The 24,116-nt window shown below is 45.7% G+C and overlaps 2 protein-coding genes across 2 annotated transcripts in view; one reads left to right on the top strand and one right to left on the bottom strand.

Moving 5' to 3' along the window:
• The window catches only part of COLGALT2 (collagen beta(1-O)galactosyltransferase 2), a 46,592-nt gene extending 44,789 nt beyond the window's left edge, over window positions 1–1,803 (top strand). The window contains exon 12 of the mRNA XM_074546287.1: window positions 220–1,803. Within this exon, the coding sequence (XP_074402388.1) occupies window positions 220–496 (277 nt within the window). The 3' untranslated portion in view covers window positions 497–1,803. The remainder of the gene's footprint in view (window positions 1–219) is intronic.
• The window catches only part of RGL1 (ral guanine nucleotide dissociation stimulator like 1), a 54,521-nt gene continuing 31,691 nt past the window's right edge, over window positions 1,287–24,116 (bottom strand). Inside the window, exons 5-18 of the mRNA XM_005487047.4 lie at window positions 22,255–22,439; window positions 18,644–18,768; window positions 17,807–18,022; window positions 14,599–14,702; window positions 13,457–13,541; window positions 11,534–11,623; window positions 10,312–10,398; window positions 10,055–10,087; window positions 9,252–9,373; window positions 8,757–8,846; window positions 7,374–7,557; window positions 6,383–6,748; window positions 5,226–5,340; window positions 1,287–4,760 (exon numbers count right to left, since the gene is read on the bottom strand). Coding sequence (XP_005487104.1) covers window positions 4,663–4,760; window positions 5,226–5,340; window positions 6,383–6,748; window positions 7,374–7,557; window positions 8,757–8,846; window positions 9,252–9,373; window positions 10,055–10,087; window positions 10,312–10,398; window positions 11,534–11,623; window positions 13,457–13,541; window positions 14,599–14,702; window positions 17,807–18,022; window positions 18,644–18,768; window positions 22,255–22,439 — 1,900 coding nt within the window. The 3' untranslated portion in view covers window positions 1,287–4,662. The remainder of the gene's footprint in view (window positions 4,761–5,225; window positions 5,341–6,382; window positions 6,749–7,373; window positions 7,558–8,756; window positions 8,847–9,251; window positions 9,374–10,054; window positions 10,088–10,311; window positions 10,399–11,533; window positions 11,624–13,456; window positions 13,542–14,598; window positions 14,703–17,806; window positions 18,023–18,643; window positions 18,769–22,254; window positions 22,440–24,116) is intronic.

The raw sequence follows: 24,116 nt of genomic DNA, 5'->3' as shown, positions 1-24,116 counted from the left end.
GCAGGGCTTGTGGGCTGCTTGTCTAAGGCACTTGTCTGTCTCTGGGAGCAGGCTTTGGTTGTACAGGTGTGTGTGGTTGTAAGGACGTGGTTCTGGCTGTACCGGGCACCTATCCCCACTCCCAGACCAATCTGCTCCCTGCACTGGCCATGTCTCCCAGGGACAAGCTTGGCACCAGTGAGGTTCCTCTGTTGCTGACGGCGTTTCTCTCCTCCGCAGCACAAAGTACATGGAGTACTACGAGCCCAGAGACTTGAAGGCCTTCTCAGCAGAACCCCTGCTTGTTTACCCCACGCACTACACGGGGCAGCCGGGCTACCTCAGCGACACGGAGACCTCCACCATCTGGGACAACGAGACCGTGTCCACGGACTGGGACAGAACGCACTCCTGGAAGTCCCGGCAGCAGGGCAAGATCCACAGCGATGCCCAGAACAAGGACGCGCTGCCCTCCCAGCCCTCCCTGGACACACCGTCAGCCAGGGACGAGCTATGACTGCCCACCTCCCCGGGACTCTGTTGACAGCTGAACCTGCCTCACACTTTAGCTTTTCACCCTTGAAAGTTGTAGAGCAGCTCTTCATGTGGTCTCCTTCCCACCACTCCCAAGGGCTGGACACCTGCCCAGGCCACCGAGGACAGGGTGGGACACCAAGGAGGAAGCAGAACAAGCATTCCAGATCCAAGCAAAAGCCCTGGCAAGCTTTTGTTAGAAGAAAACCAGCCTGGAATGACGTGGTTCCACAGTTCCTCATGTAGAACACTGTATTTATAAAGATTAATATATAGAGGTGTACAAATGTCAGTGCCTTTCGGAATGGCTGTACCTGGGCTGCTCCCTCACTGTTACTCCTTGTAGGTCTGTAGGCTTTTACCACCCTGTTTGCTGAGCATCTGGGGGATTTGGGTTTGTTTTCCAAAGGGATCCCTATCAGAATCAAGATGTTTCCCCAAAGTGTTCAGTGCAGGAGAGCAGTGCTCCTCTGTCATGTCCTCTCCCCGTCACACTCCTGTACCAAAACCAGTGCTGGCTTCCCATCAGCTCATTTTTAATCTTGCTGCATCCCATCTAAACAGGCCTCTGGATACAGAACAGATGTCTTGGAATGTCTGAAGTCATGGAAGCCATGCAAGTGGAGGTAGCTGGATTTATTTATCTCTGCATTGCCTGAAGGGAATGCAGGCAGAGCTGGTCCATGTCACATCCTGCTTCACCCCTGCCTCAACTTAGTCCTTCAGGAAAACAAAACCCCACAACCTATTGGCAGGCCTGTTTTTTCAGGCCATAAAAGCAAGTGTAGAAGTTTTGGGAACTTAAAATGTAAGAAGTTAGGTTACAAACTCTCCTTCTAAAACCAAAAGAACCTACAGCAATGTTACTCTCTCAACAGCCCGATAGAATTGTGTGTCACAGGACGGAAGGGCGACTTGCCTGGATATTTTTTCATGTGAGGAGTGAACTTTTCTGTGTTTTGGATGAGTTCTGATGTTTTTGCTGTTGGCTCACATGCCAGCAGGATATGGTGTTTATTTTTTTTAAAAAAACCTTTCTCAGAGGCCAGGTGATCATGGACTGTACTGGCACAGACCCCGAGCTTCTGGGTAGCAGGAGGATTCCCTCCTGGAATTGCTATCTGGGGGCTCACCTGCTGGCAGATCTGTGCATTGAGTATGTGTGGCTGGGGTTTTGGTTTTAATTTTTGTTTGTTTTGAATAATTACTGATCAATGTTGTGCTTTCTGCTGCAGAAGACATGTTATTACCTGTCAGCCGGTCTGATAATACATAGAACCTGGTGCAAGATGAGCAGCTCTGTGTGTTCTTCATTGTGTGGGAGAGTCCTGGAAGGGTTTGGGTTGTGGAAGGCACCTCTGAAGGTGCCACAGTCCAACCCTCTGCCATGGGCAGGGACACCTTTCATTACACCAGGTTGCTCCAAGCCCCTTCAGCCTGACCCTGAATGTTACTGGAGGTTAGTGGTAGTCCAGCTCAAGGGATTCCTCTCCCATGGAGTCACTGGTTGTGATTCTGCAGTTCCCACCTGGAAGCCAAGTTCCTGCTGGTGTCCACGTGGGAGCAGATGCCCACATGACCTGGTGAGTATGGAGCTGCCCATGGGCCCACACACAGCCTGGGTCACTCCTGCCTCACATTGCCTCTTGCTTCCTCCACAGGTCTCTTGCTTGATGAGCCCACAGGCCTGTGTGAAGGACACTGGAAGTCTTCACCCCCTCCACCCCAGCACCAGGCCTTGGATCTCCTCCTCTGGAGTGGAATTTTTCCAGTTACAGCCTCATCTCATGCATGGCCAGTGTAAGATGAGGCCAGAGTCATTCATGATACCCCCTCCATGCTGGCCACAGCTCCAGTGAGTATTGTTCCTCTTCCACAGGTTAACCTCCTGTCAGTGGACCAATCCATTGGTTCTCTTTCAAGGGTCAGGTTCCCTCCATTCAACAATAAAGTGTTCTTCATTATCTTGTTGACATGTACAACCAAGGGCCAAATGTGGCAGTGCCTTAGACATGACCTTAGGTCCCTGACACGATTTTGTTGGTTTTTTTACTCAGCTAATGGGTTTCAGAACTGAGCAGGAGCACCAGCTTTGAACCAGCCTTCTGGCAGCTTCTTCACAAGACAGGCTGTGGTGGCAGGCCCTAAAAATGGTTAATTGCAGTAGGGACTGCTTGGAAGCCACCAGCTTGGTGTTTGCTGTGGGTTAAGGATGGAAAAGTGCTGTTGTGCTCTCACTATGGCATGTGAAATTCCAAGTTCACCAATGGAGTGTGTTGATCCTGAAGGAAATGGAATGAGGTCCTGGTGTTGGGTTTTGTGGCCTGAGGTAGTTTAAAAATCAGATTCAGGTGCTTTTTGTTGTCTTCCTTAGTGTAACATGAGAGGCCTTTAAGTGGCCAGGGCAGCTGTAGTTCAGGGACTGAGTGTGAGACTTGTGGGCAGCTTTAGGAGCCTCCCCTCATGCTGACTGATTTGTGAGATGGCAGAAAGGGGCTGTAGTGAGTAAACTGTTAATCTGAATGTTGGTGTTGTGTGCAGGGAGGGGAAAACACAACAAAGATTGGGAGAGCAGAAGGAAAAACACACAATGGGGAGAAATGGATACACTCAGAGGCACTTCTTTTGTACTATCTGCCCTCAGAAGTCATTCAGTGGCTCAAAAGAGAATAATTTCATGCAGAAGACATAAAACTGGTCTGCAGTCTTAATTACCCAGTTACGGAAATCTTTAAGCTGAAACCTCAGGAAATTGCACAAAATATCCCTGTCTCTCAGAGGCTGCTGTGTGCATGGCTGATGGGCTGGAAGGGCTTTGGTCCTTTGGAGAGGCTGAAAAAAGTAACAGCAAGGGAAGTGCTGTGAGGTGTTTTTACACATCTGACACGCACTAATAATAGGAAATTGACTCATTCCAGGCAAATATTAATGAAAAACAATTTATATACTTATCATATAAAGATTACAGGTAAGCAGTTAAAAACATAACATATATAAACATTTGCAAAGTGTAATTTTAAAATCCAGAACATTTATGTTTTAGCTTAACACTGCCATACACCCTCTCTGAGTGAGCAGTACTATATACAGTAGGAGCTATGCTATGTACACAAGGAACTGCACTGTACAGACCCCAAATGCAGAGAAAAAGAGAAAACTGAACTTCTAGTTTGCCCTAACTCTGGGCAAAGGTTAAGGCTCAGTAACAACCCCCCCTGTGTCACCCTATAACAAACAACTGGAATTCGTTAATTGTTCAGGCTGTGACCTACACCAGGCTTGTGGGACCTGCCGTAGGATTCTTGGATGTAGAGCAGACCTACAGTTGGTCTGTTTTACCTACCTGTAAACAAAAGTGGTAAATCCAAATGTGGTGTAAAACTTACCTGAGCCCAGTGCTGCAAATCAGTGCCACAGAACTGGGGGTAAAAGGCCCAGGCATGGATAAAACTCTGTTTTAACTAATGATCCTTAAGAATCCTAAGCTGTTTGTTTGGATAATAGCTTCTAGATCTGTGCAGGGATGCACAGTGCTACCAGCAGAACCAGAAATACTCTGTGTATTTCATGTGTCTCAAACCAGAGCTGCTTACAATCCAATGTCTTACTTATGGCTTTTGAAGAGGTTCAGATTTCAGTTCCAGCAGAGGAATTGCACATTGGGAGGACATCCTTCCATCACATGGGAGTGCACACAGAAGGCACCAGGTTCTGGTCCATGGCTTAACCAAGTCCAAGAGAAACCACTGTGTTGTGACATTAAGACCTCCATCCAACACAAAGTAGTGTTTGTCCCATTCATGACGTTCATGCAAAGGCAAGTGCAGTTCATTCATTTTACAGTTCTTTGGAAACAAGATCCAAAATGGGTCATTCTCTGGTATAGAACAAGTGCAAAAAATTCTCAGCTGGTTCAGGCAGACACACTCAGAACTTGCTTCAGTTCTATAAAAATAAGTTCAGATGATCTTTTTCTGTATAATACTGGCATGAAGGAGACCCTTTTCTCACAGAGATGGCTCATGGCGTGTCCTCACGACAAATGCAGCAGCCTTTGCACCAGGGCTGCCCATTGCTCCAATTGCACATTTTCAGCAGGGGACTCTTGACAGATTCCCTGTGACCCGGGAGGGCAGTGCAGGTGCAGCCTCAGCCCAGCAGCTCTGCTCTCTTCCTCAGGATGAAGTCGAAGTTGACGTGGCTGTTCATGCCGTAGAACACGTTGGCATCACGGGGGAACACCAGCTCTACACAACAGGGCCACAGCAGAGTTAGAGGGGAAGGGGACACAGCAGCAGCAAAGCTGAGACAGGACAGTGTGGGCAGGGCCAGCTCCCTGTTCTGCCACAGTAGCATTGGGAGCAGGGGGAAAGGGAGCATGCTCAGCCTGGCAGAGGCCCTGGCAGACTCAGAGAAGGCTGAAGATGGGTGGGATCCAAGGGCCTGGTGCCAGGGAGGCAGAACATTGCCCCCGCCCAAAATCCTGTGGTCACCCCATGGCTGCAAGGCACACATGGAGTCAGCCTGGCAGCCCAGGAGCTGGCTGTGCCTGTGGGAAGGGGGCTGTGCTGACAGAAACCACTCCTAAGCAGCCAGGGGGTTCTCACTGGCAGCTGTGACCCGTCAACAGCATTTCTAATGCTTCCCGTTTTACTCTTCCCTTTGAAATCCAACAGAACTTTGCAGGCAGCAGCAGAGTTCTGCTTCCCTACCTTTGTCTTCAGAGATGACCTGCACGAGCTCATAATCTTCAACTGCATCAGGCTCCAGGTTGTGCTTCAGCAAGGCTCGCTGGGTGACATCAGGGATTCTGTCTTGGTTGGTTATCTGCAAAGACAAGGTGCAATGAGAGATTCTTCTCATTCACTCTCGTGGTTTAGTACTTAGCTAAACCTGACTGCTTGTTCTTGGAAGAGATGTCAAGAGAAGCACAGGTCAGTAACAAAGGGGCAGGTGCTGACAGACACTAAACTTAGCATTTTTGACATTTGGAGGTGGTGGCTTTTTAGTCCAAGCTGACTCAGGTACAGTACTAGTGAGACAGCAGGAGATGCCAGTGCCTGCTCCCTCTGAGACCTCACTCTCACCAGCCACTGAAGCCCCTGTGAAGAGCTGCCCCAGCTGCTGTTGCCACCTCCTGCTCTAAGTGCTCCCTTGGACATCCTACAGAGCCTTCTGGCCTTGTAGCTGGGTTTGCTGTGTGCAAGTGCATCTGGAGCAGACGAGCAGCTCCTCCAGAGCCTCCTGCAGTCTCACCAGCAGCCAAATCCATCAGGCCCTCAGGGACCAACTTGCTGGATTTGGGGAAGTGAAACCATGAAAATCAGGAACTAAAGATGCTGAGAACTATCACGCTTTTGTTTCCCCCCCCGGCTGAGCTAAGCCACGTCACCCATGGTCCAGCACCAGTGGCATTGCTGGGATATGTCTGTGGAATAAGCAGAGAGGGAAATGCCTGAATTCTGGGGCTGCTGGTCTGGCAAGAGGAGGGAGATTGTCCCTTCTTCACTGGGAAAAGCTGTGGAATTAAAGGGCATGTCAGCTCCCTGTTTCCAGAAACCAGCTCCTGGGGAAAGCTGCCCCAAGGAAAATGTACCAGCTTATGTCAAAACCCCAATGTGCTCACAGTGCTTCACCTGGAGATTTCTGATAAAACACAAACTCCCATTTCCAGACCAGAAACTTCCCTAAAGCTGTTTCAAGACATCTCATTCCTAGCAGGCTCCACTGTGCATGGCACCATGTGCCATTTTCCCATTGCAGCCAGGTTTGATGAGCCAGCTCAGTGCAGGGGGGCTCTCAGAAGGCAGTGCTGGGTTCAGCCACCCGCCACGGGCACAGGTGCCGAGCCCAGAGCCGTGGCACTCACCAGGATGCTCTTGTAGATGCTGTCCTGGAGCCCATCCATGCTGACGCGGATGATGCAGGAGCCGTCGCTCTGCCGGTTGTACACGGGCAGCGCTCTGGGGGCAGTGCCCAGCACCGAGCCTGAGTCCCTGCAGGGCACGGAGCCACTGTCCAGGCCTGAGCCAGCGTCACACACGGAGCCCTTGCTGCAGCCTGAGCCCTTGTCAGAGCTGATGGAGCCCTTGTCAGAGTCATAGCCCTTGTCAGAGCCCACGGAGCTCTTGTCGTCATTGGAGGCCAGCAGGAATGAGGGTAAGGATGACACCCCTGAGGAAGGCGTGCTCATGGAAGAGTCAGGAGAACAGGAAGATATGGAGTAGGCAGAGATCTGCACAACAGAAAGGAAAGTGCTGTCACAAAGGGGACATTTGGTGTGTGTGGCTGCGTCATTGTGCCAGAGGAACGGGAGAATGCAGAAGGCACAAATAAAACCTCAGTGACCCACACTGCTCAGCCTGCTGAACTGAGAACTGAACTTCACTTGATTGATTCCAGCATTTAATGACAGTTTCTGTCCTGCTGGGGATGCTCTGGCCTCGCAGTAAGAGCAGCCCAGGAGGTGGCAGCAGATCCAAGGAACAGCCTGGGGCTGTGGGCAGCCAGCCATGAACTGGGACGGGCTGGGAAGGAGCAGAGGGTGTCGCAGGCACTCCTGCTCCAGGGGAGAGCCTTTACACAAGTGGAAATACACACACCCCTCCTCTCTGCCTTCTCCTTGAAACTGCCCCCTTCCTTCCCCTGCTCAGTGTTTGCCTTTCCCTCCCTCTGCCTTGCTCAGAAGCTTCCTGACAGAACAAACCCACTGTGAAGGACAACACAGAACATTGTGAAAGAGCCCCGACTGGATTACTTCCATTTTTACACATTTCTCTCTCCATTTCACTAAAACCAATGCTTTAGTCAAGACCAAGAGCCTTGGGCCTGCCTGCAGCACGCAGAGGCCCCAGGTGTACCTTTTTCAGAGGGTCCTCAGGACTGGAGACAGGAGTGACACACACATCCTCAGTTTCAGAGTGGTTAAACTCACACGATGAAACACTGGCTGAATCCGTGCTCTCCCCAGAGCTCCCTCCTGCAGGAGAGCTCTTCAGGGGTTGTTCTTTGGGTGGGGTGAACACATCAGTGCCCAGAAAAAGTCTAGGATAGAAAGAAAGAAAGCATAAAAGCCAGTAAGTGAGAGCTGGGCTGAGCAAAGCTGTCCCTTGGTTCAGAGCTCTTACATTCTGGAGATTTCTCCTCTCTGGAGTGGCCTGTTGTCATTTCCTTTGTGGTGTTTATAGTTTGTCCAGAGGCTTTGTCACGGGCTAACACAACACCTTCCGGACCCAGAGTGCCCACAGCTACAAGGCCACAACCAGCTCATGCCCCACTAGAACAACACTCCCCTTCCATCTCTTCACATTTTCAGGCTCATTTAGCAGAAAAAGGGGCTTCAAAGGGCAAATTTACCCCCCTGCCAATTCCTGCCCTCTATTAAGGTGCCACAGGTACCAGGTTCTCACAATAAGGAGATCATAAAGTGTAAATTAAAGGCACTCCCTCTCCAAGACTCATTTCTAAATGCAGGTCAACTGGCTTGAAAGGAGTGCCAAAGGGAACAAGCTGGTCTGACCCACCAAGAGGAGGGGCAGGGAGCATCAGCATGCAGTTATTGATTTAATACACCTTAAAGAGGTGTCACTGACTGCTTTTCTACAGTATTCATTTGCAAAACACATTCAGAGTGCAGATAGTTTTACTTCAGTCTTTGAGCTCTGCTTTATTCCATGCAGCTTTCCCTACATTCCTGCTAGCTTCTTGTTTCCCATGTCCAGCTGCATGATGGCACTGTCCTGTCTGAATCTTTGTGGTATTACACCAAATTGGACCATGTCCTCATGATTCTTTTTTCCTTCTCCAGCTGGTTGTTTCCACTACCAGATGCCTCTTTGCTAACCTTAGTTTTCATATTAAAATCCTGTAAGGAAATTTTGCATGTCTATAGCAATTTAGGCTAATAATAGACCAGACTTCATCCTCCTTTACTCTGTTTTCCTGCTGTGTTCAGCAAAGTTATTACACAACAGGTACTGAATTATAATCCATCACTAAAAATGGTTTCTTTTTTTGACACCATAGGTAGGATTCTTTATTCTAGTCTCTTCTAGCTTTAATAATCCTCATGACTGCTTCCAGCAACAGAAAGGGACAGCTTCAGCCACAGGGCTGCATTTCTCCTTAAAGCAATGCAGGGTTGTGGATCCCCAGCCAGGTTCTGCAGCTGATTAAATGAGCACTGCTTGAGTTATCCAGGTGCCTATTCCCACCCCACCACCCCTCTGCCCCATCACACTCACGTGCTGATCCTCTTCACCATGCTTTTCTGGGATCTGGGAGACAGGATGTTGGTATCAGCAGCTGCTTCAGCCTCACGGGAGAGTTTGTAACTGCAGGGCAGAGGCCAGCAGGTGAATATTTGCAGACAATGTCATTTAGTAGTACAGTGTTATTCAGTTGTACAGTTCTCCTTGAAACTGCCCCCTTCCTTATTAGCTGTTATTTAGCTGTACAATGTTATTCAGTTGTACAATGTCATTTAGCTGTACCATGTTATTTAGTTGTACATCTCACGGCAGCAAAATTCAAGAAATCCCAGTCCTTCAGTTACTCTCACCTCACAGAAGGCAGCGGCACCACAAAGGCGAACACTGCTCTGTCTGCACTTTACCAGGGCCAAGGGGATATTTCACCTCCTTATAACAGGTTTTAAATCTCTCCAGTGTTTGCATGTCCCTGCCCTGCCTAGGTGCGGGGGGTGAGAACAGAGGTTTTCAGCTGCACTGAGCACCCACCTCTCCTCCTCTGTTAAGTGTCGCTGCCTCCTGAACCACTGGATGAATTTTTGGTCTGGTGTCAGGCAATAGCTGTTGCATGAAGATTGCAGGAGCTTGATCTGAGCAATGACTTCAAATTCCTAAGAAAATAAATAATCACATAGAAAGTCTAATTAGAAAACAAGATTATATTCATTCATACAATGAGGGATCCAGGACAAGCTTAGCTTGATGTGAAGTTCAGTTTCAGTTGAGTAACTATTTCAAGAACCAGTTTTCTAACAATAAAGTGGGCTTTTTTCCCTAGGATCCATAATGTGCACTCACACTTGCTCCAGAGGAATGTAAAATGCTGCCCTTAAGGCATGTGACCAGAGTGTGCTGCTCTTCTGTAACTGCACTCATACACACCCTGCCAGAATAACCCTGGATTGTTCAGGGCAGGTCACTGAGCAGTTCAGGGCAGGAAATGGCTCCATCTCAGCCAAGGCCAGGTCTGCTTTCAACCCTAGGATGGAGATCTGGCCTGACTTCACTCAGCCCAAGGTAACCCCAGCACCTTTACTCCTACAGGACATTACTTATCTATGACCAACAAGGATCAGGCCAAAGGGACAGACTGACAGCCTCCTCTGTACCTGGTTTGCTCTCTGCAGACTTTCACCTACAAAGGGCTTCCTGCAGGAGAAGGAAGATATTTACTAACTGTGTGTTCTGGAAAGCAAAGGTCTCCTGCCACCAGGCCTGGTTCAGCTGCTAAGGACAAATGCCCTTGCCCAGAGGGTATCAATAAACCAAAAATCACAGAACATTCAACCTACCCTTCGTCTCTTCTCAAAATTGATCAGGCCACCCTGTTGGAAGGAAAGAGAAGGGATCAGAGAAGAGCCAGACTTTTACCTTGAGATAAATGCACAAAAATTCACACAACTTCCAGTTCAAAACACTGCATATTGCTTCCCTTTTCTTTTTGTAAACAGATTTTAAGAGCTGCAGAAGGAGAGGATGCAGAACCGTGTAAACTCAGTTGGGAAGGCAGGGAGGGTATTTAGAGTTCCAAAGAATTGCCCCAAATTACCTCAACATAGTCCTGAAGGGCTGTGTCAAGCATGATGAGATCAGTCAGGAAGGTGCCAAGGTAAGGGACCGTGCCTTGCATCACTCCCTGCAAGTGAGCAGAGCAATGCTGGATTAACTGACTGAAAAATGAGAATAATTACAATTCCAGAACACTCCTGTGTAAGAAAATGAAATTAAAGTAATCTGCTTAACCAAGCATCAGTCCTATAATTATGTTTTCTTTCATTACATCATTTTCATTAGATAATCTAGAATTTAAACCCAATTCCAGTGAGACCAGGATGCTCTCACATGTATTACCCAGTGGTTTTGCATTACAGTATGGCCATCATTGATTCCCAACATGGGTCCCCAGGAAACCCTGCCTCTGGGAGAAGCACTGAGGACCAGGGACAGGGTCCCTCTGTCACCTGCTGCAAGAGGAGCAGGGGAATGGTCCTGGCCAGCCTGTGTGAGCAGCTTCTGCTTCATCCCTGTGGATTTTTACTGTGGAGATTGATTATACCTTGTGGTAGTGAAGTCAAATCAAGCCACCATTTTTTTCTGTCCAAGAAGTGACATCTTCCCCAGCCATCCACTGCATTTTAATGCTAAATAGCCACACTTTAAACTTCTAGACTGCCAGCATTTGCAGAGTTCAGGCTGGCTCTACACTTGCAAAGGAAACACTTGTTTCTACCATCCAGAAGTATCCATATTTTTCCCAGTCAAACAACTACACAGACAAAAATCATATTCAGCACTTTTGCCTCTCTATTCCAGAATTCTCTCCCCCTGTCATTTTAAATCTTTGCCAGCTTTGAGACAAAAACCATTTTCACAAGCAGACTGGACCCCAGACACATTTTACAAAGCAATCTCTGTCAATTTTCAAACTGGTATGTCAGAAGCTTCATCAGCATGTTTGAAAGTAAATGACACTTCTGCTCTGCCAGAGCTAATTCTCTTTATCACAAGAACTTCAGTATTTACAGCAGTACACGTTTTACTACATGGAAATTGCATTTCTCTCTAAAGTGTAACAAGAGTAGATAATGGAACTCCTTCTTGTAGGACTGAAAAAGAGAGCTGGAAGTGATGACCACATGTTTATATTCATCAATCCCCTCCTGCCCACTCACTCTGGAGAAAACCTTTCTGGATTTTGCTTCTTGTAGAACAGACCAATTAGGTTAATCATGTTACCAGTTCAAAAATGGGAGGAAAATCCCCAAACACACCTTGTTTTTTTGAAGTTGCAGTCGTTTCTGTGACTTTTTCTGATTTTCTTTCTCACTGCTGTCCAGATTTGCAAATTTGGATGTTGCTTCCTGTGAGGTGATAAAGCATTAAAGGCAATTAATGAAGGATCCAAGTGGTAAACTGAAAACTACATGCATGCAAAATAGTAAGTACATTTAGCCAGACAAGTTAAGCCAGTAAAAAAAACTTGCTGTGCAGACACATGTGTGTCTACATACATGTTGATTTCCTGGGACTTGGATGCTGATTGGGAATTTTGGACAAAAATCACCCAAGATGACTGTGAGGGAGTTCTTCTGCAGAATGGCTTTGGCCAAAGCCAAGTGCTGCTGAAAATCTCATGGGAGTGTAAATCAGAGAAGCTCAGACACACTTCAGGTGTCCAGATGCTCTATCCCAACACTCCTGACATGAGGAATTCTGGTTAATTCCCTCATCAGGCCTGCCACAGGTAAACATCTCCATCTTTGTAATGCTTCGTTGTTTTTCTTATGCTGCAACACCAGCATCCAGTGACTGTGGGTTACTGACTAATCCAAAACCATGCAGGAAATTAAAGGAACAGGTTTCCATCCCCACAGCTCCAGCTTTCATTTGAATGGATGTGGATTTCACCACAGTTCTTTAAACCTTTATTTCCCTGGATGCACAGGGGATGTTGGAGTTATGTGTTTCTTACAGTGGTTGTGCAGATGTGTCACAAATCATTATCAATGTCTGTTCAGGAGGACAGAACACTGCTCCCTTTCCATGCCACCTCACCTGTTTCCAATGGCATTTTGTTTGCTCCACACTTGGATTTGCAGGATAGACAGTCAAGGTCCAACATGGCTTCCCTTACAGGGGCTTTTTACAGTGAAGGAAAACTAAGCCTTTGAGGATTCAGTGGATATTAATCCTCCAAATAGTCCAAGATGAAAAGTAGGGGAGAGGTTCTAGCTATTCTGAGGGATTTTTCTCCTCTCACTGCTTCCAAAATGTTTTTAAAATCTGCTTAGGGCAGCTGGAGGGTGATTTACTGGGAGTCAGAGGTCTGGGCTCAGTCTGAGTTGTTTTGTCTTTTAATATTTAGTTAATCAGGCTGTTTTGAACACACATTTTCCCGCTATGCTTATTATGGTCTCACCTGCTTTAAAAATTACCTACAGATGTTGATAAATGGATGATAAACAAAACAGACTGACAGATGTGAGTGTGTTCACCCACCATTCCTGAGCAAAACACAGTGTCTCAGATCCCAAGGCAAGGGGCTGAGGGACAGATGCCAGACTGGCTGGACAGAACTGCCGAAGAATGAACTGCTTAGTGAGTTTATAGGAACTTTTTTATGCAGATGGAAAAAACCTGCCACAAACATTCCTTAGCTTTTGCAGAACACAGCCCTTCCCTGCCATTCTTCCTCACCCCTTTCAGGGTCCTGAGCTTACTGGGGTTCACTCAGGAGAGTGCAGGAGTCAAACTGCTCCACACAGAGCCTGCTTTGTTGTCCATTGGGCCACACACACAGAGCAGGAAGCCTGCTCCTTCAGAATTCCCAGCCCTGCTTTGTAGTTCTGAGAAAGGTACAGGATAATGGGATAAACATCTTGGACTGATTCTTCAGCTGAAGGTGTGGCACTGCTCCAGTGACCTCCTGGGCTGAGGGGCTGCTGTCCACCCAGATCCTGCTGCCAGAGCCTGCTGGCTGTGGCTATCCAGGCTAAAGCTACTGACTCTCCCAGGAACAAGGAAATCAATCCTCAGCCCAGCAAGAAGTTCAGGTTCTACAGCCTGCTCTTCCCTAAACACCTGGGAAGGTCCTTGAAGAAGAGATGAGCTTTGGCAGCCTGTTTCAAAAAGGGTTAAATTTAAACCTGCGATTTCACTGAGATCACAAGTTTTGAACTCACACCAGTTCTCACCTTCATCAGCAGCTCCCTACTTGTCAGATAATTGTCATGGTCTGAGAAGATCTCTGACAACTCTTCATACATCAGCAGGATGTCCCTGCACAGGGGAAGATAATGTCATTTATGTCAGCAGCAAGCACTCTAAAATCCAATCAAGTTTCTGCTTGTTTCTCATCAATCATTAGCAGTTCTACTTATAAAAGATAACAGTACCAAAATGCACCCAGCGAGATGCTGCCCATCTCCTGGGAGCCTTGGTGGGACACTCTGGTGCTTCCAGCAAAGTTTGGCCTCATCTGACAGCAAAGAAACAACAACAGCAGCCCCTGGGCAGGGCTTTGAACTGTCAGTGCAGTGTGAGAATGGGTCAGGCAATACAAAGGAACAGAAAAACCCAAGTTTCTGTCCTATTCCATGTATTCTGGAAAGCTGAAAGCAAGTAAGTGCAGGAGTAGATTTTTGCCCAAGACAAGATAGGCAATATTTTGATCAGAAACACAGGGCAGTAGAAGGAAAATCCGACTTCTATGGAGAGGAAATACAGAAGGATACTGCCTAGCAGAGGGATACTTTGATTTATCAAAGGCAAAGAAATCTGGTTTCCCCAAAATGAATGAGCAGAACACCATCTTTTCTAGACAGCAACTTCTGACATCTGTGGGGCAGGCAGTAAATATTATCATCACAATAAAGTGAAGAAATATTGTCTCCCCTGGAAGAAATATTACCTTCAATACTGGATTTTGTAATTTGGGAATATATTTTATGTAAATATCAGCACCAGGAGAAGAGCTGGGAGGATCTGTAGCAAGCTGTATCTCCTCAAACTTCACAGGAAAAAAGACAACAAGCAGAGATGGTGGTGACCTGGGAGTGGGCATGAGCTGGGTGAGAAGTCAGTGCCACAGTTTTTCTAGAGAGGTTGTGGAAGACCTAACATGCTAGAAAGGACAGAATTCAGTATCCCCAAGGGCAGGTTGTACCCTCAACAGAAAAGAGGAGCTCACAGGAGGGGTCTGAGCATCCCAGAAATGGGAGGCTCTTCTGACAGGACCCATGTTAGTTAGTGAAGGAACAGAACAGAAAGAGTGAGGAAAGGAAGAGAACAAGGAGCACTGAGCCCTGTGGCCTTGGGAACTGAGGGAGAGGCTTACTTGGAAACACACATCCAGGTGGTCTTCAGTCTATAAATGGAGTTGGACTGCAGAGCTGAAATGATGGCCCTCAAGGAGGAGAAGTTCTTCAGGATCCTGCATTCCTGTGAAAGGAGTGGTTGGAAACACAGGAGCATTAAATGTCAGCAGTGCACAGACCTTGGTGCTCCTCTCTCTGAGCCCTGTCAGGCCTGCTGCACATTCTCACTGCTGAGCAGCAGCTGTGCAAATACTGAGCATCAAGACTATCACTCCCCAGCCACCAAACACTGCACAAGCTTTGGCATTTAGAGCTTGTTTTCCTCACTTTCATGTATTTATGGTGTCACAGCTTCCAGTTCTCCAAGCAAAAATAAAAGTGGAACTGAGTCCATGAAGCCATGGGGAAAGGCACAAAGGTTATACTTCTTAAAAAGCTCTTTATAGTTACCAATCCCTTTTACCCCTTAGGGAGAAAACCAGGCTTTGCCTCTTTATGTGGTATTTAAAATGTAAACCCTCAATCATCTCAGTGTCAATTAAAAATAAAGACATGCAAAGGAATAACCTGTTATTCAAGTATGTGCACACTGTTAAAGAGAAAAACCTTGCCAGCTTTTCCAGAGTTGGGATCAAATCTGAACAGAGACTGGCCCATGGATGTTTCTTGTGCATCTACTTTGTGGCAAAAGCTTGGGCGGAAAAGGATAATGAAAATCTCAAAAAAGTAGCACAGATTCCTCATAAAGAGGAGGGAAGCAAGAGAGCAAGTCTGGTCTGTGACTCCTGGAAATATGTTGGTGGCTCAAGAACGAGAGCTTGGATGCCACAACCTTCAGCACAGGCATCTGTACATGCAAATCCAGCAGACAAAACACCTGCCAATCTGACTGCTGCATGGAGATAAGAATGTATTCAAATTCAAACTCTGCTTATCAACCTTTTTATGAATCTGATTCTTACCCTAATAATGCTTATTATGTAAAGGATCCTTACAGTGAAAACAGACATGATTTATTTCCTTTGTAGGACTGAACAAATGTAAAGCAACCTCAGCATGAGCAAAAGTCAGACCTTAATCCATCAGCATCGCTGTTCATGAGCTGCATTAGAAGTGACTGACCAGCTAAGGAGAGTACAAGCTCTCCCAGTTACTGACCCACAAAAAACTTCTAATTAGGAGAGTCCATTTATCCAAGTGGGCTTAAGCAGAGAGCCTGGGCTGACAGCACCTGAAGCAGGTGGGCACTCGGGTCAGATAAACACCAAGTTCAAGCCCCAGATCATGGGGCAGGAGTCACTGGAACTGAAAGCTGTTTTTGCATGGCTTGGGGCCAAAAAAAAGCCACATAACAGCTCTTCTCCAGAGACTGACATGTTAAAGAATGAGACCTTTCTTTTTGTTCAACTTGAAATTTAGCTTGTGGAGAACACGAATTTAGAGGCACAAATTACCAGCTTTTCTTCTTTCTTCCCAGTACAACAGGAGTTTGAACTGGAAGAACCAATTTGGAACCATCTTGACTTAACTGCACACTGTGTAATTTAGAGCACAGTAGGAGTTTCATTTAATACTGGATTTAGTGTTCTCAGTGGTTCAACCAACTGCAGACTAAAATTGAGCAAGCTTTCGTTTGTATGTAAGAAGAATTTTTAAGACTGGTTTTAATAACTTTGTTTCATGCTGTGTCCTTCACAGAGGGAAAACCAGAAAGAATTCTGTGCAAAAACAGCTTTGATTTTAAAAAATTTAAGCATAACAGGACATTAATTATTTCATTTTTCCTTTTATTTTTAAAGAAAATATTGTTTGAGTGAAATTGGCTGCTCCTGCTCAGGAACCTTAGATCTAGGTGGAGCAGAAGGTTGGCACTAGAGAAAATATCCAGTTTATCTTTTGAACCAAGAAAATGAATCCAAAAGTCATGAGGAGACAACAAGCGAGGAACTCTGTGCTGCTAAGCTTAGTTATCAGTGAATAACTGTACTTTAATGAGTGGATTATTTTCTAATTGAGGCACCTAGCTGTTCAAAACACTCATTTGCATGCACAAAGCAAGCAGCTTTCTTCAGAAGTGGGTAGCTCAGTAAATGTGCACCCAGCTGCTGTACATGTGCCATTATTCTGCAGAGTGTGCACATACATTTTTCATGTGTTTCATGCTACGACTGGAGCACTTAATGAATTAAGTAAAGAGAGAAGCACAGAACCAGCAGGGGTGTAGAACAAAGTTCTCCAGCCACAGAGTAAGTGGGATGAGGGCAGTGCCTTCCCTGATTCCCCCAGGCCTCCCTTCTGCCTTGGGATGATGATGATGTTCTGTCCAGCCTGCCCCAGGAAAGCAGGCCCTTTTAGCTGGTGCCCTCTGCCACTTAGATCTGCATGTAGAAACTGGGAATCAAACTTCCTAATCCCTTCACACAGGCAACAAAGCATCCACCAGATGATGATAAAAACAAGCAGATCTAAGTGCCACAGGAGAGATCCAGGCCCTTCCCCATCCCAGCTTCCTGAACCATGCAGTTGCCAGAGCTCAGGTGCCAGGAATAAATGCTGCCTCTGGAAGCACAGAAGTTGCCACAGTTGGAAAGCCTCTGGCTTCAGCTTTTTCTGACTGTTCTGTAGAGCTCAAAAAGAATCCATGAGATTCTTAGGAGTCAACACACCTCCACATGGAAGTGCTTGAAGTGCTCTCTTCCAGAGAGGTCTTGTTTATTGCCAGCTGCCCAGTGCTCCAAGGGGAATGAGGAACATTACAGTAAAATAATAAAACCTAGGAAATTAGCAAACTAGGTATGTAAAGCAGGCATGGGACAACCCTCTTCTTGCACAGATTAGGAGAAACAGGATAAAAACATGGAATCTGCTACAAGACCCTCTTGGAAGCTCTGCTGAGGCACAGGGAGGTGATTCCACATGCTGCTGAAGGCCAGCAGCCTCCCACCATGGAGTGATTCCAGCAGTGGACAAGGGAAGAGCTGCTGCTATCAGCTATCTGGAGCTCTCTAAAGCTTTGGCATGGCCAAGTATCAACCCCATTTCCATGGTGGGGAAGAACTGAGGAGAGGAAGGGCAATATCCATTTGGTATCACAAAAAAATCAGTTAAAAATAGAAAGAATTAGAGCTAAGATAGCCTGGGACCAGTGTGTACAACCCCTTCGCCTCTCCCAGCTGCTTCACTCCAAGGCACCCACCCAAAAAACAATAAACAGAATAAATGCTTTACATGTGCAATATGAATCCACTTCTCAATGATCTTGGCCCTCTGCTGGATTTTGAGCTCCCTGGTCCCCAGGATAGTGCTGATGACACATTTGGTGACTGCATTGAACTGGGTGATGGTGGCTCTGACAGTGGGAGCCAGGTTCTTGTTTTCCTTCTTATCCCTTTGAGACCAGATGGATCCCAAACAGTGGTAGGGCACAACTCTTCTGAAAAGCATCTAGAGGGAAACAGAGGCGTGGGTAAGCCAGCAGCTTTCTCCTAAATCTTTTATTCACAAGAAGAAATACAGCTTTAGAAGACAAATATGACCTAAATCTAATATGGTACTTGAAGGTAAATATTGGTTCTCTCTTAGTTTAAAATATGCTTTGACATACTCTTTATGGGCTTGATGCCCCAAATGAACAGCCAGCTAAACAATACTGGGAAAATTAGGAACACCTTTATATCAGCTGCATAACCAAGGTATTTTTTTTTATATAATGACATTTAGAAGGGAATTGATAGACACAAAGCAAAATCTGAGCATTACAGTCCAGAATTTCTAGACATCTTTAAGACAGGTACTGTTACTGGCTATTTCTCAGTGCCAATAATTTTTGCAAAAGAGGCTACACATAAAAAACCAAAACACAACCAAAAAAAAAAAAAAAACCAACCAAAAAACCCTTCAAAATGACAGAAGGAAAAAGCTCAATGACTGAAACATCTGGGATAACCACAGAGCTGTGTTCTGTGCCCCAGCAGCAGTCCTGGAACCCTACACTTAAAGCAATATAACTTACCAAAAAAAAAGTTTTATTTTATAAAGTTGTATTATATGCAATACTCTACATACCACATCCATGTATGTCAACTGTTCTGCCACAACGTGGTCTTGAAAAGAGGAGAACTCTTCTGGACTGCTGATCTCCAGCTCCTCTCCATCAACCAGGTCACTGGAGGAAGTGCTGCAGAACCCATCTGGCCAGGATGGAAAACACCACTCAGTGAATTTATACAGCAAACAATGAATCAAAGCAGGTGTTTATTTTGCAACATCACTGTATTACAGCAGAATGCCCCAAGGGCCCTGCCTGATGTAATGGCCCCACTGTGCCACTGGAGTGAGGAAAATGACCAAGGATTAAACTGGCAAAGAAAAGGTGGAGTAAAAGGAAATAGAGAGAACAAATCTTAGCAGAGAAGGATCCATTTGCTAACTGTTCTTCTGAAAGAAAAAGCATTACCAACACCCCAACAAAAATTCCTTACTGGTATGCCACAGTTTTGTAAATCTATTTTTCAGTATTTATAATCTGAAAAAAAATTCAAATACAAAGACATGAGGCTGCAGTTATACCCCCAAAATACTGCATTAGGAATGCTCTTCTATCCAGAAATAAAAGAAGACACCAGATTTCCTGGCACCCTTTGTGGCTACATGGGTAAACTCTCAAAGACAGTTTATTCCAGCAGCCTTCACCTTTTCTCTCAGGGAATTTTTCCCAGGAAATGGAATACAGTGAGCACCCACAATATTCTGCTGAATGGTTCTCCTAAATCTGCACTGGGCAGCAGAGAGGAGATGAGAGCAGAACTGTCCTCACTGAGGGACCTGAGCCAGTGCAGAAAGGAGAGGGTTCCACAGCTGCTGCCTTGTCACCTTTTGGCTCCCAGAAGTTGGCAACCAAAAATTCAAACACCAAGAAATGTGCCCTTGTTTCCCATGGTAGAGGAGGAAGAGACAGAAATTCCCTGAAAATAAATCCTAATTCCTTTTACTGAAAGGCAATAGTAACTCCATAGGGAGGGAGAAGAAAATAGGGACTTGTTGAAGACTAAAACCAAAGTACTGAGTTTACTACTGGTGAGATTTAATTTACAAAAACAAAGAGTGTTATGCAAGACTTCATACCCAGTTAAAGCAGAGCATTAAAGCAACAACAGCAGATAATGTGATAGAGAATCGTTGTTTTTCAAAATATTTCATTGTTCTTTCTTCCAGTAATTAACAGAACATAACCACCAATGTAAATTGCTACAGTTTTGATGTAACAAGTTATGTCTACAAGCTGATTTCCATCTGTACATTTGAATTGCACAATTTATTGGCAGAGCTCAGTGGGGTAAATGGAGACCTCTGTTCTAGGCTACTTTTGCATGGCTGTTTTGTAACAATTTGCATAATTAAATGGACTTGGACTGGACTGCTACAAGAATCTCACTCCTTTTGGCTTTGTAAAACTTCTTTTTCCTTTTGGCTCTTGAAATTCAACTAGAAATCCTCACCACTGAACTGCAGCCCTACCCAAAACCTCACAACATGCTTAAAACAAGGTCCTGAAGCACAATGCAAATTTTCCATTTCTTTTTTCATCCTTCTTTTTGTCCTTCACAGATGTGTGAGCAGTCTTTTCCCCGCTCTCCAACAAGCTGGAATCCCCTTGAACTCACGTATCTGATCATCTCAGGACCCCTGTGATCCACTCAGCCCTCTCAAAGTCTGACTGGCCCTTGACTGCACTGAGGGCAAGCACGTGTCCCTCCTGACCCTGCAACCTCTGCCTCCCTTGCTTTGCTTGCTCAACCTGCAAGAATTGAGGCCAGAAGCAGCTTTTATCTTCCTGTCTGGTACTGCAATCTAATCTACTGGCATGGCTGATGGCAGCACAGAACAGAGGCTTGATTACCCAAATCAAGCTGTGGGATTAGAGCACAAATTTCAAAATTCAGAACCCAGCAGGAATGCTCTGGGACAGTACTTATCAACAAAGACTGCAGAAAATGTTATCAGGAATTTTGAAAGAAAATGTACCATGATGGAGTTCTGATGAAAGTAAGGCAATCCTAAACTCTTTTTTGCAAATCCCACAGCTTAATTTCATTGCCCGCCTCTTATTTTACTCTAACAAGAAGCCTCTATTCTGCCACAACTTAGAAAATGTTATCATTCCATTCATATCATAGGCCCACCTATGACTCAAAAAATAATGTTTTCAGTTGTCAATTGAGGAAACAAATAGAGAAGCAGGGCTACTGGGAACTTCTGTTGACTCTGAAGAACAGATGCACCCAAACACAGTTCTCATGAGTTTCCTTTCCCTCTTTCTGAGGGAAGTGATCTGTTTGTTTCCTTTTCCTGATTTATGCAGGTGCTCATCCACACCCACCTATTAGATTGGTACTTAGATACTGCAAAATATATGCTTATGGGAATGCCTTTAGATCCTATATCTGCAGGGATTTATCATCATTTCTACGGGATTTTGTAAGAAAATAAGACATTTTAAGCTATGGTTTTCCAGACATAATTTGCAACGTTGCTGACAATTTTCAACTCAGTGTAGCAAAACTAGAAAATTACTAAAACATAACCACTTTTCTTAAGACTTTTAAGTTCCTCATTTCAGAATAAAAGGCACAAAAAACACCTAAACTTCCTGAAAAAAGGCACTGAACTTTCCATGTCTCTATCTTTCTTTGAGCTGGGGGAACCCAAGCCAGGAAACATCAGCACGAGTGACATCTGAGCCATCCTGTTCCTTACCTGTGCTCAGTAAGGGCCTGGGCTCTGGGCATTCCTCCTTTTCCTGTTCATGACTGAGCTATTTTGGCATTTCACAGTATTATACATTGACATGGTATTTCTGGAGCATCCGGCAGACGTGACTTTCATGGAATGAAAGTGGGGTTTTTTTTCTGGCGTTTCCTTTATCATTTATGGCATGAATTATTCTCTCTGACCCCTCTACCAAAGGTGGAAGTTGATTCCAGTTCTCATTCACACCCTGTGCGAGCTCCCCCCACTCCCCAGCTCCAGCACAGGAAGTTTTCTGACCAGGATATGGGGATGTGTCAGGTTTGTGTGACTACAGTTCACTATTGTTCCAGCAGCCTGTGACCCCCAATAACGTAACATTTTCCTCTGTCCTTGGATACCAGCAGCCAGCCACTCCAATAGGAAAAAACACCCACAGGCACTTCCTTAGACAAGATGGTAACTAGGAAGAAAAGCTGCAGGACAAAGCTTGTGACTCAAGCTGTATTTTGTCACAGCTCTGTACTGTTTTTTGTTTGTTTGGGGTTTTTTTGGGGGGGCTGGGTTAAGTGAGAAGCCCACCTAGAGAGTAGCTGTGTGTTTTAACTCAGCGACAAAGTGGGAAGTGTGCTGACAATTAACCAGTTGGCTGCTGCAGCAATTTCAAAGCTTTGGCTATATTACATATATATATATATATATATATAAAATATAGCCAAATCTTCATATATATAAATCCACCCCAGGATGAACAGACACAGGCACTTCACCTCACATTGTAACACTATTGGAGAGAGCATCACAATATTATTGATAAGCATGAGAAGTGGTGAAATGTACTGCACATAAATCCCTGGGGCATCTTACAGTCTGGGAGAGAAAGAGAGAGGAAGAAAGAGAGAGAAAGAGAGAAGGGAATGGTAACTCACCAACAGCTTCTACTTCTTGGTTCTGAAACTGCTTCAAGAGGTTCTGCACCCTACTCTCCATGTCAGAATTGGGCATATTGTTCTTCAGGTAATCCAGCAACTTGAGCAAGCACATGTAGTCAGGGGGCTCCCTGAAATCCTCCGAGCACTGATCGAGCCAGGCCCGTAAGACTGATGCTATCTCACTGCAAGGGAACACAGAGAACACACTGCTTGCATCCAGATGGAACTGAGAGTACCTGCACCCACCAGAGCCACAAGCACATGAGACATTCACAGCCCACCTGAAGCATCTGTGCTGAGCTGTACCACAGCCATGTTTAACAACACCACACGTTACACACACCATCAACAGCACCACAGAATTTCTTCATTCTGTCTTGGGCCACTGGGTAAGCGCAGTGTTTGCTCCATAACCACTCCCTGGCACGTTGTGGGAAAATAACAGGGAGGAAACAAGGTATTCACGGCTCCTTCCCAGTGGAAATGCTAAATCAAATGCTTCCTCTGGGGCCTTTCACCAGCTGCAGGGTGTGGGGATCACACTGGAGCTGCAAATCCCAACACACTGTTTCCTCCTTATCTACAGCCTTGGTACAAAGCCTGCCTGCTCATGAAACTGTGGCTCTCATGGAGGAAAAGGAGAAAATCCCCAACCTGACCCCCTCAGGCACACACAGCGAGTAGGATTGCCTCATCTGGGGGATAAAACCCTCGCTGCAGCACCAGCCTGCCCTGCCAGAGCCAGCTGGGAGTGCCCAGAGCTGAGACACAGCAGACACGGTGGGCCTGCTGATCCGAGCGACTGAAAATCCGTCAGCAGGGTCGTCATTTCATCTGCAGCACAAACCAAGCAGGGGCTGTCAAAGCACAGCAGGCAAAAAGGGTGTCCTGCTCATGCTGGCAGAGCAGGGAAGGATGCTAAAGGAGCTGCAGCACCACTGGATCTTGCTCAAGGAAGTTATCCCAGACTTTGTCAGTACATACAGCTAAAAGAACACCAACAATCCTTCTACAGACTGAGGGGGATGAGGGAAAGCAGAGCTGATGACTCAGTGTGGTTTCCATCCTGCCTGAAGCAGGGAGGAGGGGGGAAGTGATCTGTTTGTTTGCTTTTCCTCATTTATGCAGGTGTTCATCCACACCCACCTATTAGATTGGTACTTAGACACTGCATAACATATATTTGTGGGAATGCCCTTAGATCCTACATTTGCAGGGATTTATCATAATTTCAACCAGACTTTGTAAGAAAATAAGACATTTTAAGCTATGGTTTTCCAAACATAATTTGCAATGTTATTGACAATTTTCAACTCAGTGTAGCAAAAACAGAAAATTACTTTAAAAAACCCACATTTCTTAAAACTTTAAGCTCCCTACTTCAGAATAAAAGGCACAATAAACAGCTAAACATCCTGAGAAAAAGCCCCTGAACTTTCCATGTCTCCAAACCATTTCTGTATCTCAAGTCTCTTCCAGCACAGGAAACTTTCCATTGGAGCTGTGTACAAATACTGGCACATTCCTGCTGCAAGCTGGGAAACCAGAGCAGTCTCTGGTTAACTCAGCTGCTCAGCAGCATCCAAAATAAACCAAGAGTTAAGAAAAAGAAAAGAGAGCTTCTCCTACTCTCTGTGTCTCATCTGAATTGTGTAGGTTTTCCTCAAAACTCAATTAACTTTTAATATCAGACAGATTTCATACAACTTGCATCCATTTAAGTCTGTTGTTTCTTTCCCTTCTTGTTCTGCTAATGTGGCAACTTTGAATTTTCAGTTAAAGTATTTGAAAATCAGTTGGCAACATTCTTTGGTTAGGCTTGCTGACAGGAGAAATGCTGGAATTATGATTTCAGAGCT

Source organism: Zonotrichia albicollis, chromosome 8, assembly GCF_047830755.1.
Source record: "Zonotrichia albicollis isolate bZonAlb1 chromosome 8, bZonAlb1.hap1, whole genome shotgun sequence".
In the NCBI taxonomy this organism is placed as follows: Eukaryota; Metazoa; Chordata; class Aves; order Passeriformes; family Passerellidae; genus Zonotrichia; species Zonotrichia albicollis.
Note: the sequence above shows the minus strand (reverse complement) of the source record. Positions and strands in the feature narration are given on the sequence as shown.